Raw genomic sequence first — 17996 nt, forward strand, 5'->3', positions numbered from 1 at the left:
CACACACACACACACACACACACACACACACACACACACACACACACACACACACACACACACACACACAGGCTCAGGCTCAGATTAAGGAAGTAAACACCAGACTCTGATGTTCATGTAAATGTGATCACAGGAAGGAACGCTGGTTTATTTTTGCCGGTTTTACGAAACACACAGCTGGTTATCGAGCAGACTGACATGAAATGACATGAACGCTTATTTTATTCTAATGCTTATGGTTTTATCCTAACATACCTCAACAACCTAAAGGTGCATCGAAGCTGAGTGCAAGTGAATCTCTTCCCACGTTATTTCATGATTTTACTGATGGTAAATCTGCAAACCTGCATGTTTTAGTTTATTCGTCTTTTTTGTTTGATTTGTCAACTCTTAAGTATTCTTGATGGTCATCTTGAACAAACAGGAACGGGTTCCTTCTGAGTGGGTAAGAATTTGGTCGACCCCGAACATTTTTAGTGGCATAGGCAGCTCGATTAAATATGCGAGCGAAGTATTTCCTTTTGAATTTTATGTCATTGTGTAAATAATTTGAGTATCAGTTATGAAATAAACTAGTTGTAGTACATTTAAACAAGACTAAAAAAAAAAACATCTACTTCGTGGGATTATATTTGCAGAATTCCTGCAGAAAATCCCCTGCAGGGACATTTGGACCAACTGTTTACCGCAGCGTGTTGCTGGAGTCTAGCTGGGAAATGATCACTGATGCTTGACTGGTGAATTTGTCTGTTCTGCTAGTTTGCCAACTCCGTCTCTCTGGCTGGTTCCCAACCACACTTTAGAGTTATTCCCTGCTTTAAAAAATATGTTTTTTAACAACACCGTGGCTTTGCCGGACACCGGGAGTCCCCACGCTCCGCCATCCGCGGTCGTAAAAGTACCCGCATTTGAGCCATAAACTGTGGCGAAATTATAGAAATTAGATAAATTATGGATATAAATTATGTACAAGGTTTTTGTGGGTCATCAAATCCTCGATTTGATTGGATTAGGCTGATTGATAGCCTCTCCTCTCAACGCTGAATGTGTTTTTGAATGCGTCTGCTGTGGCAAAACCCAGTTCAGTCATTACCCCCATCTCCCTTATCAGCACAAGGGGAATAAACACAAATCTAATAGAAATTCATTACACAGAGCCATATCCACACACACTCTCTCACACACACTCACACACAGAGCCAACTAGTTTATTAGATTAATAGGCTATGAATGGCTAATACGAATTACCCCCCTCTCTTGTTAACGAGACGCGGAGCAATTTGTATAATTATGTCTGTGGAAGGAAAGAATTCCTGTGTCTAAGCATATTTTTAGACAGCCGAGCTTTCTGAAGGCTTTTGATTACGTATTTACTTTGGGGTTTTCAGTTTGGTGCTCTTTCTCTCAGAAGTCGTTTTTTGAATAATTCATCGCTTTGTTCCAGAGTGGAATAATTTGTGTTGAGATTTATGAGCAATTGCTTTGGGGTGGGCTGGTTTTACTTCTTAAAAAAAAAAAAAAAAAAATTGTTTTAAATGATCACAGAACACGTGCTGTCAGAGTCGGGTGTCAGTACATCTCTTTCAAACATGAGACCGCGTTCTCCGGAAGGGCACGGGATTCAGAGCGTGTCCTTTTCAAAGAGCTTGGTGCCAAAACAAGAAACAACACAACTTGTACTTCCACAGTGTTTGATGCCGCAAATTAAAACACTTGATGCACTTTTAAATCACAACTGAGAACTTCCCTTCTTTACCAACGACGCAGTTATGAAGTGGATCCTCTGGTCTGAACAGGCTGTTTGGCCTCACATTAAGCTTTCTGAAAAGAAGAAATGTTGGACCTGTTTCAGAAATGTCTGAGAAATAAGTGTCAGTAACATAAAATAAGATGTAATTAGTCAGATTGCTCCACCAGTGTCTGTAAACTGACACCTGCTTTGAGTAATCTTTGAGCCTTATTGATTTAGAGCTCAATAATTGCCAAAATGACTTATTAAGATGGAGTTCTCGGCAATGCTTTACTGTAAATTGTAAACAGCCCCAAACAGTTATTAATCTGCTATTAATTTAGATTTACTTTATTCTGTAGGCGACATATTCACCTTATACTGGCAACAGTTTTAAATCAGATGTTTAGTAATTTACGGAATCAAGATAAATTAATATCAGATGGACTTCAGTCAAACTCTTAGATTTCTTTATTTTCTGTGTTTGCACATAACTTTTATTATTACTATATGCAAAGCATTTGCATGAATAAAATGTTGTACCTGGTTCCACTTTTTCATTCATGACTTTTTCCTTGCTCCATCAGTGACCTGGCTCATTTAAAATACACTTGATTCTTGTTTTTTTAAAGAGTTGTCCTTGCGGCACTTCCTGAAAATGACATAGACGATAACTAGAGAGAGAAAAGAGGTTGAAAATGCTTGCAGGAATAAGACCTCAGATGTTGTGGGTTCATGGTTTGTGCTTCAGAAGTCACTCTTAATCAATTTAAGACATATTTTCTCATTTCTTCTCCTTTTGTCTGCAGGTTCCCGGGAACTTCCTGGAACCGGGTTTAGTGGACCTCCACCAGATCAGCCCGGTTTTAGCTGGTCCAGTGGCAACGGTGCCGGATGACTCCTGGGAATGGGATGAAACAGATATGACAATCACGGAGGCAGAGCCACAAGAAGTACCAGATCTCGACCTCACGCACAACCTCCCCACAGATTCAAATCTGCCCTCAGACAGCGGTCTGTCCAATGGGAATCAGCCCGTCAACATCAGAACCGGTGCCCCTTCCGGGCAGCGTCCTGAGATGACGAGGGGAGGACCTTTATTAGAAGTTCAGCACAATACGACCTCTCAAACTGTCCCACCTAACAACAACAACAACATCTACCAGGTCTACAGCCTTCATAATGTTGAGTTATACAGGCAGCCTCAGTTTCCTCACACTTCCTCCTCACTGCACAAAACCAAATCGGGAAAAAGGAAACTCCTGCTGAAGAGCTTGAGTAAAGATTCCTCCTTCTCCTCCATCGAATCCCTCCCGGACCTCCTCGGAGGTTTGATGTCTAACAGCCGTGGAGGGGAAAGGATCGGGGAGTGCGAGGGCGGCAGAGGAAGCGGCCAGTCGGCGAACAGTCGGCGGTCGGAGTGTGAGAGCGGGATCGTGAGCGACATGGGAGACACGGAGATGACGACAACAAACTCTGAAGTCCCCGGAGAGGAAGAGGATCGGGGGGACGAAGAAGAGGAGGAAGAAAAGAGGCAGAGGAATGACGAGACTGTGGGTGGGCAACAATTGATTCTGCACAGAAACAATATCACCAAGTACAATCATAGAAGAAAGACGGAATTTAATAAGAAGGAGAAAGAATGGAGGAGGGATGAACTCAGAGGTGAAACCAAAAGAAACAGAGAGGAGGAGAAACGGAGGAGGTGCAAGAGGGGAGGAGGCGAGGCTGTTGAAATCCTAGTCAATGGACGTGGGATCCTGACACCCGCCGATTCGGACTCTGACTTTGAGGCAGGAGGACTCGGAGTTGACTCGTCCAAGTCTTTCATCTCGCGCAGTGGCATCCCGGAGTTCAAAGTTGAGCCGTACAACGGTCTGGAGACTCCTCCTGCTCTCAGCCGCCGGGTGTCAAGTCCAGTTTTATCTCAGGGCTCCTCTCTGGAATCCCTGCTGGCGCTAGGTGTGGAGTTGTTCCCCTCCAAAGACCCGCTGCATCGTAGCGCCTCTCTGGAGAGCTGCCTGATCCCGTGCCGGAGCGCCGATGGGGGGACCGGAGGCAGCCTCGCCAGTCTTGGGGAGCCAGACCAGAGTAGGGGCGCCGACGGAGGCGAACCAGGAAAGAAAAAGAATGTCGAAAGCGCGCAAGGAGAACCGTCCTCCGGGGAGCTCAGCCGAAGAACCCTCGATCTCCTCAAACGTCTGGAGAACATCCAGAGTCCCCTGGCGGCGAAGATGACCCGCAGCGTTTCCGACATGACACTCCGGAGCACCTCCCCGCAGAGCTGCCGACTCCCCGTGTCGCCCTCCCTCGGCGGTCGACTCGCCCCGCTCTCGGCGATTTCGGGCTCGTCGCGGAGAGGGCCGCCGTCGCTGATCAATGAGAGTTCGGCGACAGCTTCCCTGACAGAGCTGAGCAGCACCGAGGACTCGTCTCTGGGGTCGGAAGATTTCGCCATGCTCAGAAACCAGCGGGACCTCTTCCAAGATCCCACCGTGGCCGCCAACGCCAATGCAAGCTCCTATGGGAAACGTTGCCATGGTAACAGCAGAGGAGGGCAGGGCATGGATGAAGCTGACGCGGCGAGTTTGAGCATGGTGGTGAACGTCTCTTGTACGTCGGCGTGCACGGACGAAGACGAGGACGACAGTGACCTCCTGTCTTCCTCCACGCTGACCCTCACCGAGGAGGAGCTCGGCGTCCGGGACGAAGAGGAGGAGAGGCTGAGCGGCGCGTCCTCCGGTCACGAGGATGACGGGGATGATGATGATGATGAAGAGGGAATGGAGGGCCCTTATGTGCTGGGCCTCGAGTACATGAAGAGGGAGCTGCAGAGTTGGATCCGATCTCCTCGCACCTCCTCTTCCTCCTCCTCCTCAAAAACAGAAGCAGGCCTCCGGGACGAGCTGCAGTGTGGGACCAACCTGTCCTCCACCCTCCCGTCCTCCCCCCAGAACAAGGAGCAGCGCTGCTTTCTCATTCGCTCCGCTGCAAAATCAATAGAAACCAACACCAATGGTAACAACAACAAGACGAAGAGGGAAAAGACAGAAAAGGACGAAGAGGAGGAAAACAGGAGGAATGCGACGCGGAGCTACATCAGCCAGTTTGTGGACGACGTGGAGAACGGAAACGTGGACCAAAGCTGCTTAAAGGGGAAAGACGAAGATGACGCGCTCCTCCGAGAGGAGTCGAGCGTGTTCACGAAGAAAGGAGAGTCTCTGAGGGAGTCGTACGTGTTCGCCAAAACAGGAGAGTCGGTTCAGGATGTCGGCAACGTGATCGTAAAAACGGAATCGAACTCGACGAAGCAGCTCTGCTCGTCCCCGTCCTGCGAGCTCCTTCCCTTCCCGTCCAAGCGGGCTTCCTCGTTGGTGGGACAGCTGAGGGGAGAGCTGCCCTGCCACAGCGCCTCCCTCTCTTCGCCTCCTTCTCTCTCGCCGGTAGAGGACTGCAGGTCCCACGACGCCTCGCCCCACACCGGGCCGGCGGCCAGCGGAAGGAAGGCCATCACCATCCAGGAGAAGTTCAAGTTCTCGTCTTTTGTGACGGAGGAGACGAGGAGGGAAGTCCGAGACAAAGACTCGTCCCTGCCCCCCAAAAAGTGGCACGGTTCCCACTCCGTCTGCTGCAAACACCCTCCCTTCCCCCCCTCCCTCCAAGCCCGTGGTGAGAGCAAGAAAGAGAACGTCCACGACTTTGTGCTGGAGATTATCGACATGACCTCACTGGCGCTGAAAATGAAGGAGAACCAGACGGAAGAGACGAACCAGACGGAGAACTTTGGGTCGGTCCCAGACCAAGGTCCGGCATCGCTGGCTCAGATCAGAGACAAGGTAGAGTATTAAACCTCTAAAATAATCCACACAACAATCAAGATTTTATGGATTTCTTTACAAAGACACAAATGCAAAAGCCTAATAAAATAGAAATAACAAAACAAAAAATGATTCCATTTGTTGACAAATGTAATAATTGATTGTTTTTGGAGATGGAACAGTTGAAGTCCTATTTGACCTCGTATATTCTGTACATTCGGAGGGCAAACGAATCCAAAGGGAGCAAAAGTTATCTCAGTTAATTTGTTCACTGAGTCGAAGTAATTCAATAAATCGCATCACAGATCATAACTTTCAGGATGTAATAACTTCTTCGGGATCTTTTGCGAGTGAAGTCATCTAAAAGCTAATCATTTTTTTTTTTTTCTGAAAAGAAAGAAAAAGAAATCAGGCAGAAAACTTTGCTCCTCCTGAAAAAAAAAATGAAAGTGTAAAATATTAATATGTAAATCAAGATTTGATGGTTTGATTTTTTTTTTTAGGTGCTTTAAATTTAAAAAATAGCATGAATAAATCACATTTACAACAAATACGATGCAGAATGAAAGTGCTGCTCGTGTTCCTTTTTGATTTGATCGTACAGCATCTGTGGACATACAAAACGTTCTTTTGTGTAATTCAGATAACAACAAACGACTTATAAACTTTCCGTGTCCTCTTCCTTTCAGGTGCTCGAACATTCCCACAGGCCTCTCCACCTCCGGAAAGGAGACTTCTACTCCTACCTGTCTCTCTCCTCCCACGACAGCGACTGCGGTGAGGTCAGCCAGTGCACCGAGGACAAGAGCTCCACCCCGGCACCCTACAGCATCCCGTCGTACTTCACGCCGACGCAGGGCCTCCACAGCCCAAGCCCCGAGCCGTTCCCGAGCACCGAACTGTCTTCCAAGCGTTCCTCTCTGAGCCTCGAGTCCAAGAGCGACGTTCGCGCTCTCGATCTGCGGCCTGCCGGCGACCTGGTCGTCCGCGACGGCAGCCCCTCTCTGTCTCTGCCCCCCAGCCCCGACATCAGGGACGAGGAGACCCTGTTCGCCGCCTGCACGGAGGAGGTTTACCTCGGCCCGCCTCTCTGCTACAGCATGGTGCTCACCAAGAAACCACGACGGTTCTTTCTGAAGGATTCCTCGCAGGGCCCTGGCTATGAACTGGGTGACAGCGCGCCTTACTTGCCTTACTTCAACGATAATCTTCGATATTTCTCTCAAGAGGGGCCCGGTTCTAAACCAGGTGACGGCCCGAGCTGCGTGTCTCCCTCAGAGCAGTCTGTGCTGGATGAAAACCGGGATCACCCGTATTTGCAAGGATCAAGTCCCACAGAGGAAACACAGAGCTCCTTCTCTCCTCTGCCCGAGCCGTGTTACAGCTCATTTTCCACATCTCCGCCCTCACCGGGCGACTCCACCTCCCTCCGGGGGCCCGGCTCCAAACCAAAAGACGACCCCTCCTCTCCTCTTCCTCCTCCTCCTCCTCCTCCTCCCCGCCTGTCCTCTGGCGCCGAGGAAGAGGGGCGAGGTGAGGACCAGTACCTCCTCTGTGATGTCGCTGCGGGAGAAGTCGCGGCCGCTGCGAGTGTCAGCACGCCGCGGGAGGAGAGGAGTCGTAATGAGGGGCCTCCTTATCTTAATCCCCGGGCGCGTGTCGTCCCGATAGACTCCTCCGCAGCCGAATGTTTGGCAGATACTAAAACGCTTGAATCCAATATGGGCGCCGTAATGACCAAGATAAGTGTCTGCAGCTCCACTACAAATCCCTCAAAAGAGCCAGCCGCCACCGCCACGCGTATTAATCCCAAAATTAACTGCTCGCCGATGAGAGAGGCAGATAGGGAGGAGTGGGGGAGGCCAGGAGAGGCGGACACTCGGCGGGCGAAGCAGGAGGAGAAGGGGAGGAGAGGAGGGCGGAGCGGCTCGCAGCAGGAAGGGAAGGCTGCAACGGCGAGGCAGGTGAGTGTTCCGTGTATTAGCCCGATGTGCTATCTCGGGACATTATACGGGGCCCTGATACTGCACTTCACCTCTCTAACTCCAGGTATTAGTCCGAGCCGAGCCCCTCAGCGGGCGCAGATGTAATGAGGTTGCCGCGCGCTTCTCTCATTTCCATTTCTTAGGCCAGACGGACGTGAGAGGTGCCGATATGAACCTCCCCTCCTCCTCCTCCTCCTACCTCTCCTCCTCCTCCTCGTCCTCCTCGTCCTCTTCACCCCCTCTCTTCCTCTTCATCACTCTCCTCTTTTTCTTTTCCGTGTCCTTTTCTCTCATCTGTCTGTACGCCACCTTTGTTTCTCGTCTCCTCATCTTCCTCCCCCTTTTTCATGCTTCTTTTTCTCCCTCTCAATCTTCTGTCTCTCACTCATCACCTTCCTTTCTTCTCCTCTTCACCTGCATTTTCCCTCTCCTCTCTCTCTCTCTCTCTCTCTCCGTTTGTTCTTGTCCTCCCGTCCTCTAATCTTCCTCTCCTCCCGCAGGTTTCTTCCCTCTCTTCTTCTTCTACCTTGTTCCTGCTCCTCTTCATCTTCTCCCACCCCTCCTTCCTCCTTCTCCTCCCCCTCATCCCTCCTTTCTCCCTCAGGTGTTAATGGAAGGGGGGGATTTGCCGACTTCTCAGTTTTTTTTGTTAAAAGGTTAAGGTCCACAGAACAACATCAGCATAATTACTATCAGTCAGATTTCATTAGGATTCATCAGCTAAGAGCTTTCCTTTCCCGTAGTGATCGTTCAATTCATTTCATCGCTGAATTAGCGTGTTTGTGCTTTTTTTTTTTTTTTTTTTTTTTACGTTTTCTATTTCTTCATGCAAATGAGTAAGACAATTTTTACCATCGCTGCAACCTTGCTAGTTTCTGTGTTCATCAACTTTTGCAGTTTTGAAAGACGAACAACGACTCAGCTGAACACATCGTTTCATTTCTGAACTTCATTTTTTCACACTGCACTGCACACATATGTGCAAATTTAATAACAATTCCACGAAAAAAAATGACAGAATAAACCATTTTGAATAAGTGCTGCGTCACAGCAGCACCTACAGTTGCAAAATTCTCAGCAAAATTAAGTAGCTGCTGCAATAAGTGGGTTAACAAAATCAAAGTAAATCTGAACATTATTTTTAGTGTGTTTACACCCTTCACACCTTTTGACCAATCAGAAACCGTCTTGATAGTGTTAACGTGAGAGAGTTTAAGTGGCCGAATCAATACAAATTTCTATGCATTTGATTTTAAACAAATCAATGCATAAATATCCGAAAAAGCTGTAAAACTGTGTATTTTGTATATTTGAGAATTTATGTATGTAGATTATCATTTTTTTTTTTTTGGTACATTTTGGTTGTTTGATTAAAAGTCTTAATTTTATTTTGGGGAATTTTTCATATTTTGTCTAATCTAATTTCTTAAGATTTCTTTCCAATTATTTTGTATTTAAATATCGTTTTAGATTGTATTTGAATTCAATTCTTTTTTGATATTTTTGATTTTTTTTGTTTTGTTTTGTTGTTGTTGTTGTTGTTGTTTGACTTTTTCAGGTTTTAATTTTTTTTTCTCTTTTCGTGTCAATAAATACACAAAAAACACTTTTGTGTATTTATTTAGAACAGAACCATCAGACCTGCAGCAGCATCTCTGCCCCGGCGTAGTTTCCCCTCATCAGATCATAAATTCATTAAAAGGGCTTTGAAGTGAAAATGGGGGTCGACGTGCTTCTTCATGTGTGCATCCCTGCTGATATGCATGTGTGCATGTAAGCGTGACCCCATATGCATATGTGTGTTTGCGTTTTATGTGTGTGTGTGTGTGCGTCCTAATTTTTTCCCCAGCATTTGGTAGATATATGGGAGGGATAATAGCTACACAAGTCTTTACAAAGCGATTAGTCATGAACCAATTAAGAGAACGTGGTGAAGTGGGGGAAGAGAATTGTTTTTCGGCCTGATGCTCGTTGTTTTAATTTGTAACTTTTCATCAGTTTGGGCTCAAAGAGAGAACAAGCCGATTACAAAACAAAGACAAATAACATTTCAAGCCTGATAATGCCATTTTGATTTATTCTTCTCTCCCTTCCCTTGTTTGTCTCTCTCCTTTACTCATTCTCTCGCTATCCCTCGCTACCTCCCTCTCTCCCTCACTGTGGAAACTAGAGAATAAAGTGGGATTTTGTTTTCTCGTTCTCTGCTGTATTTTCTATCAGCAGTCGTGTGACTGAAAAAGTTTCTCTGTTGTCTCTTCTTTCTTTCTCTTGTTCTTCATCTCTTTGCTTCTTATCCTTACAATTGTGTTCAAATCTTTTCTCTCTCCCCCCTCAGGTGAGCTCGAAGTCAGCTGTCAATCACGGCACCAGGGCAGCACAGGGGCGGAGCCAAGCCTCGGTGAGACCGCCCACCTCGAGGACGGGGCCAGTCAGGGTGAGTTTGCGCACAGCAGAAGCAGTCTGTTCTCGTGTCACGTCATTTTTTTTTTTTACCATCACTCATTTCCCTGTCATCAAATGTAAACATTTCAAAAAAATAATGAATAACTTTGTCCACTTCACATGACTTCTTCAGTGGCTTCAGTGCATCACACAAGCTGCACACAAGCAGTGAATTTATTTTGGTCTTTGTCATACTTTCTTTAAAAAAAAAAAAAAAATCAAATCAAACCCAGAAGCTGCAGAAAAACGAACAAAGGCCATCATCTGTGTGTGTGTGTGTGTGTGTGTGTGTGTGTGTGTGTGTGTGTGTGTGTGTGTGTGTGTGTGTGTGTGTGTGTGATGTGGCCGCCCTATGGGCGCCTCCAGGGCTAAGCAAAACCTACTGCCCCCATACTCTACACACACAAACATGCACACGCACACACACCCCTGAGGGCAGGGCATGAGAGTCCAGGTAGAAGCTCTGACAGCCCAACAGCTGCAGGTTAGACAGACATGTTGTACGCACACACACACACACACACACACACACACACACACACACACACACACACACACACACACACACACACACACACACACACACACACACACACACACAGAGCAGAGGACAAACCCACATATACACCCACATGCTATGAAATAAAGGAGCAAAAGCAAGCTCACTGAACACACACACACACACTAGCACGATCTATGTAAAGTCGCATGACAAAAGACAAACACACACTCTTACATACACACATCACATCAGTGATGCATACAGCTGGTCCTGACCCCCATGGCGTGGCCCAGTCTAGCCCACCTGTTCACACACACACACACACACACACACACACACACACACACACACACACACACACACACACACACACACACACACACACACACACACACACACACACACACACACACACACACACACACACACACACGCACAGACGCAGGTGCAATTAAAGCAATCGTGAATGCGGCTCATGATGTGCTCTGTGACCCAGACAGCAGAAGGTCTGCAGCAAAACACACAGGAGAGAGAGGTGCTCTCTCTCTGTGTGTGTGTGTGTGTGTGTGTGTGTGTGTGTGTGTGTGTGTGTGTGTGTGTGTGTGTGTGTGTGTGTGTGTGTGTGTGTGTGTGTGTGTGTGTGTGTGTGTGTTGTGTGTGTGTTCAGGTTTCATCACTGACTCATGTTTGGAAAGTTTCATCGAAAAGCAGACTGGAAAACGTGGAATAGAATAGTAGAAGCAGCTGTACTTAATTTTTCAGCTGGATGTATAAAACATTATTTAAAAGAGCAGGAAGTGAATACATTTAATATTTAATTGATACACAATAAAAAATATATGAAGAGCAACAACCGTCACAGGTAGAAAAAAAACAAATCCTCAGACAAGAAGAAAGAAAGGACAAAAACGCTTCAGTTAAAATGGATTTTACATCTTTAAAATGTAAATGTTTTTGTATGTTTGTAGTAATATTTAATCATCTTTATGGAATGTCATTAAAACAGGATGGAATAGGGCATTTTTGGGAGATTAATCCAAAGTTTGCGCAAGTAAATTTTCAGGTTAACTGGACAGTTTATGTCAGACGGATTTCAGTATTTTTTCTCAAATACAGATTTGTATATGTATGGTAATGTCAATGGGGTGGCATAAAGAATAGGAAAAGTGCACCTGATTTAAAATGAGTTGAAGAACATTGGTACTAACACACCTGCTCTGTCTGTCCAATCCATTCATGCAGAGACTGCCTGTGTTGGGAGCAGGGACCTCCAGGATCCAGCTGTGAGGGAATCTTCCTTCATCTTCTCACCACTGGGTGGATCTCTCCTCTGGGCTTCATCTTTTTTTCCGGGTGTCCCTCCCCCCATCTCTCTCTGCTTTCTGGAGCTTTCCACATTTCTGATCTCCCATCTCTTCTCGCTGTAACCGGAGCAATCTTTGAACACTGGAACGAAAAACTCCTCGAGTCCTTTCAGGGCTGACCTTCAAACGGACTCTCAGCTTGTCGTCATCGAATGTAAAGTTTTCAGCGTCTCTTATTTCAGGGTAAAACTTGTGATCTTTGAAGCAGCTTTCAGGGCTTTTGGCCGAGCATATTTCTTTTTTAAGTTTGAGGGCGGTTTGTCAAATTTAAATGAAAGCGCAGTCGTCAAGAGGAAAGAAAGTTAGAAAAACAATAAAATTATATCCAGCTGCAATGTAATGTTATTATCAACTGATTGTTAGAATTAAACATGGAACAATACAGCACGTTGGGTTCACAATCACATTGTTTCAAGGTGACTAAGGAGAGAGATATTTCCACTCATGAGTCATTTGTCAGAAAGTTACATTTTGCATTTGTTACATAATTTGGGGCTGAATCAGAAAACGTCAGCCTCGTGTTCTTTTTCATTTTGGTACCTTTTGAAGGATAAAAAAAATGGACTTTAAAACGTTTAAACTCTGAGGAAGGCGTGAATGTGAGGACATGATGTTTGATTTTACCGGTAAACCGTCTTCCTTTTATGTTTCTCCACACTGAGGCTCCTTTCCGGAGGCTGGTTGCACAAAGAAATGTTAGACGGGTGCGCAGATGAATGCCGGTTCTTCTTCGACTCCTAAATTTATCGAATATGAGTTAGACTTTAAAGCAAATTCAGACCAATCAGAGCTTTTTTTTGGTCGTTCGAGTACATCATCAATTAAAATAGCGACGAAAAAATGGCTGTAGAAATGGTGAGAAGCCTCGATGAGAAGCTGTACAGGTTGATTTACAGAAACAAAAAACACCACTCGCAACATCCATCTGCATAAATGAACCAAAATTACAATTCAGTCAAACTTGCCAACAACTGCAGCAGCTCTGTCAACAGCTAGAATTTTCTCTTTTTGACAATTAAAGCTGCATGAAGCTATTGTTGACCATTAGGGGGCAGAACGGTTGTAAACAAGGTGGCAAACGATCCTTTTAGTGAGTAATTCAGGCCAACTTTTCACATAAAACCTTAATTCAGTGTTAATCAAACTTCAACTTTAACCTGAAGTGTTTTCAAGCACCTACAAAAGCGTACTTCTTCTTCTTTTCACCAACTTCTGTTTCTGTGATAATCCGGAGCTACCTCAGTATTGTTTTGCCATCACATGTCATGTTTTTTTTTACTCAGTTCGCATGACTCAACGTTTTTTACGCTGCAGCTGTGGACACCTCGTTATCTTACAGTATGTGCAACACCTTTAAAGCTGTACGCTGCAGTGTTGTAGCACAGGTGGCATGTTCTCTTCCTATAAAAATACAACACTCGGTCTGTGTTCGTAGATGATGTCAGTATTCATAATCTGCTGCTGTCACTTGTGCTCACTCAGTAAGTGTCTGTTCCCAGTCGTTTCTGTGGTAGAAGCCCGTCACCTCGTAGAAACCGGCACCACTCCGCAGCCCGTGAGATGTTGTGAAACAAACTGTTGTATCGGCAGCATAAAACCACACAGGCTCTATAATCAGAACTAATTTGGTAAATCTAGAATTACGATCCATATAAAGGGAAGGAAGAACTTTGTGTTAACAGATGTGAAGAAACACAGTCATGATTTACAGATGCACAGTCGAGGTTCAGAGAAAAAAAAGTCTGTAGAGCTGAAGTTTGTGTTAATAAAAATGTACACTTACATTGTGATCAAGATAAAAAGAGGCCATTAAGTTGTATTAGACTGTATTTATAGATACTAAAACGTAAAAAAAAATTCTCATCATCACTGAAAAGAAAAAGCAAGGCTGGAAGTTCTGGTTCATGTGGCCAAATCTCAAGACTGTCCAATTCCACTTGTTCACACGTCAACTTTAACTCAACTCTCAACCATTTTGGAGTCGAGGACTCGATGACCATATGAAGCTTGAGCTTCAGTTGGATTTTAAATGTGTCGTCGACTTTTGCAGATAATGGCTGTCTCCCATTTTTCATAAGCTTTCTATGTCAGGTCATAAATATCGTCTCCCTTCCAAAGACGCCCTCAAATGAAGCGCCTGTCTGATTTTGTCCAAATTTGGAGATGACTCCTTGGTATCCCTGGACAACAGAAATGAATTGGCAAAGTAAGCGCAGCTTCTTGGTTTTTACTTCACAAATATTTCAACTTTATCAACTGACAAACGACTACCTGAACGTACCCTCGGTTCTGTCTTGAAGGAGGAAGTGGTGACGATGCTGCAGGGAATTCTCTATAGGATATTTAACTTGGGGAACGCACATGCTCAACCTGCCTTTTCCTGAGGCGATGTATTTTGAAGTGAAGTATGCAGCCTTTTTGAAGGCTCTTCCACATGTGCTATACCTACTTCATTCATTCACTTTATCAACCATTCGAGTGCAGCATCACGGTGGTAAACCCTGCTCGATTGTACCATCAGTTTGGTCTCGGAATTGATGATGATGTCGAGGTAACTCTTCCGTAGACCATCTGTTTGGTGAGTCATGGGTTCAACCTGCTCAGTCTCACCTTCATGTGCTGCGGCCTTTGTAAGATGCCTCGCTTTGAAAAAAGGAACATACAGCAGCTGCTTTTTGTCAGGCGACCGTTCAGGCTGTTGAGGAGGTCCTGATAGATCTTAAGAGCTGTTGGGTATATCTGCTGCTGTGGAGGTGAAAATTTATCTCCAGATCTAGCTGAGTACATGTGTAACGAGACCGTGGGATGAACTAAAAGTGTCCAAAAAAATGAAAAAGCAAGTCAAAAGAAAAAAGGCATTTTATCTATGCAACACGACCAAAGTTGGCAAAAGCTGAAGCGGTGTTGTGTAGGCGTTGAGGTTCGATGACTGTTGATGGGATGTGTGTTGTATTAACACTGCTGTATGTATGTACACAACTACTGTACCATTTATTGTTATTTTTTTTTAAATTATTTTATAGACAAACACCTAAGATGATGATTAGCAGTGACGCTGGGGTTTTGGGATCGGTGTCGAGACAGGTGTACGTGTGTCGGACAACATAGGGTTTGAAAATCTTTCAAATATAATTGTGTGCCTTGCTCTACTGTTACTCCTCCAAGCTTCTTTTTTTGTTTTCTTTCTTTCAAATTAAAACAACTGCTTTCCCAGGTAGAAAAACAGGCAACATGCAAGAAAAGTAAATAATAAAAAAGACAAACAAAACGCAAGGTGCAAGTTGAGCTTGTGTATATATGTAAAGGTGTAAAACCTTGGTGTTTAAATGCAGAGGGAGGAATGCTTGGTGTCGGTGTTTTTTCTCTATATGTGATCTGTGATGTGGAATATCTTTATTATTAGTATTGCCATAAAGAGCTTGATTGCATGGTTCCTGCTAACTACGACGTAAATGACTACTGTTGAAAAATAAACTGAATTTATTGGAAAAATGAAATTCAGAGAAGTGTGATTTTGTTTTTTGCTGCACTTTCTGTGACGTATCTCTTGTTTTGATTAGATTGAAAATCACACGGTATCTCATTAGGGAGAGATGAAACAGACAAATCAGCGCAACAACCATAAAGAATTATTTCATAAGCTGCGATTCAAGAAAACTCAGAGATGATTACTGTTGCACTGTACTGTGCACAGAGCAGGAAGAAAAACATAAACTTCATGGGAAAGAATTCCTCAATTTATGTCTCTTGATCAACGTCAGCACGTGAGTAGCACACATTTTTGGGACCCCTTGTTTGTGGACCATGGACCTAGAACTTGAGCAAAGATTTTTGGGGAACAGAAACAAGTTCGTGCCCATTCTCGCTGTCCTGTGATCCGTCACGTTGGTAAACGAGTGTCAGTGCGCTACAGTTCAGGCGGTTCGCGCCGATTGTTTTCCTTCAGATTCCTCAGAATGTCACAGCAGAACTCGGTGTTGACAGTCTGACCCTTGGAGACGAATTTATGGTTGCGCAACCCCACGGATGTCAAAGACAAACCCTTCTGGTTGCTCCTGACCTGACACTCCTTCTTCTGTCTTCTGCAACGATCCTGTACTGCCCCTCTTGAAGGCTCAGTACACCTCGTTTGGCTTATTGCTTCATTGGCGTAGGCTTTCTGAAGCATTTCGAGTGTCTCTGTTGCCGATTTAAAAAAAAAAAAAAAAAACTCGATGCGAGATCGCTGCTCAAGTTTCCTGTTCACGGTGAAATCACAAATGCGCACGTAGAAGTCATCACAAAAAGTGTACAACACGCATGTTGTACCGTAATAAATCAGACCTCTGAACAGGAAACTTCCAACTATTACATACTACTACAAGTATTTCCTTTTTTTAATAAACAACTTTAAATCACAAGGAGGTTTCATATTTGTAAACACTTCCACCGTACCTAGAAAAGTAGGTTCTATTGTCTTAATGTCAGAATGTTGTGAGGTTTATGGGCCAAGTGGGAAACACCAATGAAGCAAACCTGGAAGCAAGACAACTTTTTTTTTTTTTTTGTCTCCTGCACCACGCAAGCAATTTTTATTTGAGTGAGCAGATGTTTCACTTTCAAGTTCTGGACGCAATCCTTCAGCACCATAATCAAAACTAGAGTTCTGATGTTTTCAGATAACAAACAATGTGTCAGGCCCCCAATCATCACAAAAGCATCATTAACATTTTGTTTCATCTTCCAAGTATTTTTTTTTTTTTACCCTTAATCAGACCCGTTTTCCTGCAGCACAGAAAGTTTTACCTACTGAGGAGATGAAGATGCACAATTGGAAAGCTGAAAAAGGTTATTGGATATGATGATAAACACACACTTTGGGAATATTACTATTAAATAATGTCGACTTCATCAGAAAGAGGTCAGTTTGTGAAAACGGTGAAAATGCCGCTGATGACACGGAGAAGATGGCAGGATGATGAGGAGGAGGGGCAGGAGGAATAGATGTGATGCGGCGTGTACGGCGGCTGAGTGCAAATCTGTCTCTTACTCATTCTGCAAATCGATATGTCCCTGATTGCAGGAGACTATCCTTGATAACATCCTTCAGACCTCAATCCGTTCTGATCCTGTTGGTTTGGGGATGAAAAAGTCTCTTTTCAAATCAAAACAAATTAAACGTGTTTGAGTCTTCTTACCTGGCTTTCGGAAAATATTCCCTTTGACCTTAGAACTATTGGGGGTTTTTTTTGTGTCAAACCTGAACATTAACTCAGATTATATTCCATAACAACAGTGTAAAGCCCCGTTGGTGCCGTCCCAAGAGGCTACTGTGGGCATTACTGTTACAAAGTTGGACAAAATTTACAGAACACTGACTATCTATTGATTTTACAGACTTTTCAGAAGCATTACTAAAATTTTGATTGTATAGTACCAGAGAGGGAGAAGAGTTGTGACCAACTGTAGTAGAGAAAGACATGCAGATGGTTTTCCGGGACTCCTTGTCCCAATGGTGAGCCAAAAAACTGAAGTTTTCCTCCTAGTAGCTGCTCTACCTTTTAGAGCTTCTTCAGGGAAGCACAACATAATCTAAGTTGCACAACCGTCACCTAAACGCTGACCTTCACGGACTGCTTTTCTATTATTCTTCAAAATTACGCACAAACCAGAAAAACAAGACAAACTTAGTATACGGCTGGAACGAAATGTGCTTTAGTGTGCTTTTATTTTGAAACAGATACAGGAAGTCCTCACAGTCAGCCGACCAATCACACGCGCTTTAAAACTTTTTTTTTTAAACAACAACCTCTCATTGTTTTTACATATATTTTTATGACGGTTTCCTTCATACAGTTCAGGGACAGGTAGAGTTAGGTGCCCGGCTCAACAGTCCACTGGTAGCAATTGTTCTAAATGACTTATGTCTCTCCTCCTCCTCCTCCTCCTCCTACTACTACTCCTCCTGCCAGCGGTATGTACATAATGCCGTGCTCTGACACTTCCTTCTGTCTTTCAGAGAGAATAAGAGCGGAGCTGTCCAAGGATTAAAAAAAAAAAAAAAAATAGCAGTTAGCCGCAACAAAACACACTCCACATTAAAGCAAATTGCTTGGTGCGATTGTTGATAGTTTCTCATTGTTGCGTCCCTCTGGGTTGGAGCTGTGATGTTGATTG

General features: G+C 44.5%; 1 protein-coding gene across 2 annotated transcripts in view; it reads left to right on the plus strand.

Annotated features, from left to right (window-relative positions):
* akap6 (A kinase (PRKA) anchor protein 6) overlaps nucleotides 1–13738 on the plus strand; it is a 171329-nt gene extending 157591 nt beyond the window's left edge. For both annotated transcript variants that reach the window (XM_069717070.1, XM_069717071.1), the window contains exons 20-23: nucleotides 2539–5565; nucleotides 6237–7511; nucleotides 9868–9966; nucleotides 11719–13738. In XM_069717070.1, the coding sequence (XP_069573171.1) occupies nucleotides 2539–5565; nucleotides 6237–7511; nucleotides 9868–9966; nucleotides 11719–11763 (4446 nt within the window). In that variant the 3' untranslated portion in view covers nucleotides 11764–13738. The remainder of the gene's footprint in view (nucleotides 1–2538; nucleotides 5566–6236; nucleotides 7512–9867; nucleotides 9967–11718) is intronic.
* The last annotated feature ends 4258 nt before the right edge of the window (nucleotides 13739–17996 follow it).

The sequence above is a fragment of the Brachyistius frenatus genome, unplaced genomic scaffold (assembly GCF_029030835.1).
Source record: "Brachyistius frenatus isolate BFR_SWC_R1_liver_20210118 unplaced genomic scaffold, ASM2903083v1 Contig_168, whole genome shotgun sequence".
In the NCBI taxonomy this organism is placed as follows: domain Eukaryota; kingdom Metazoa; phylum Chordata; class Actinopteri; family Embiotocidae; genus Brachyistius; species Brachyistius frenatus.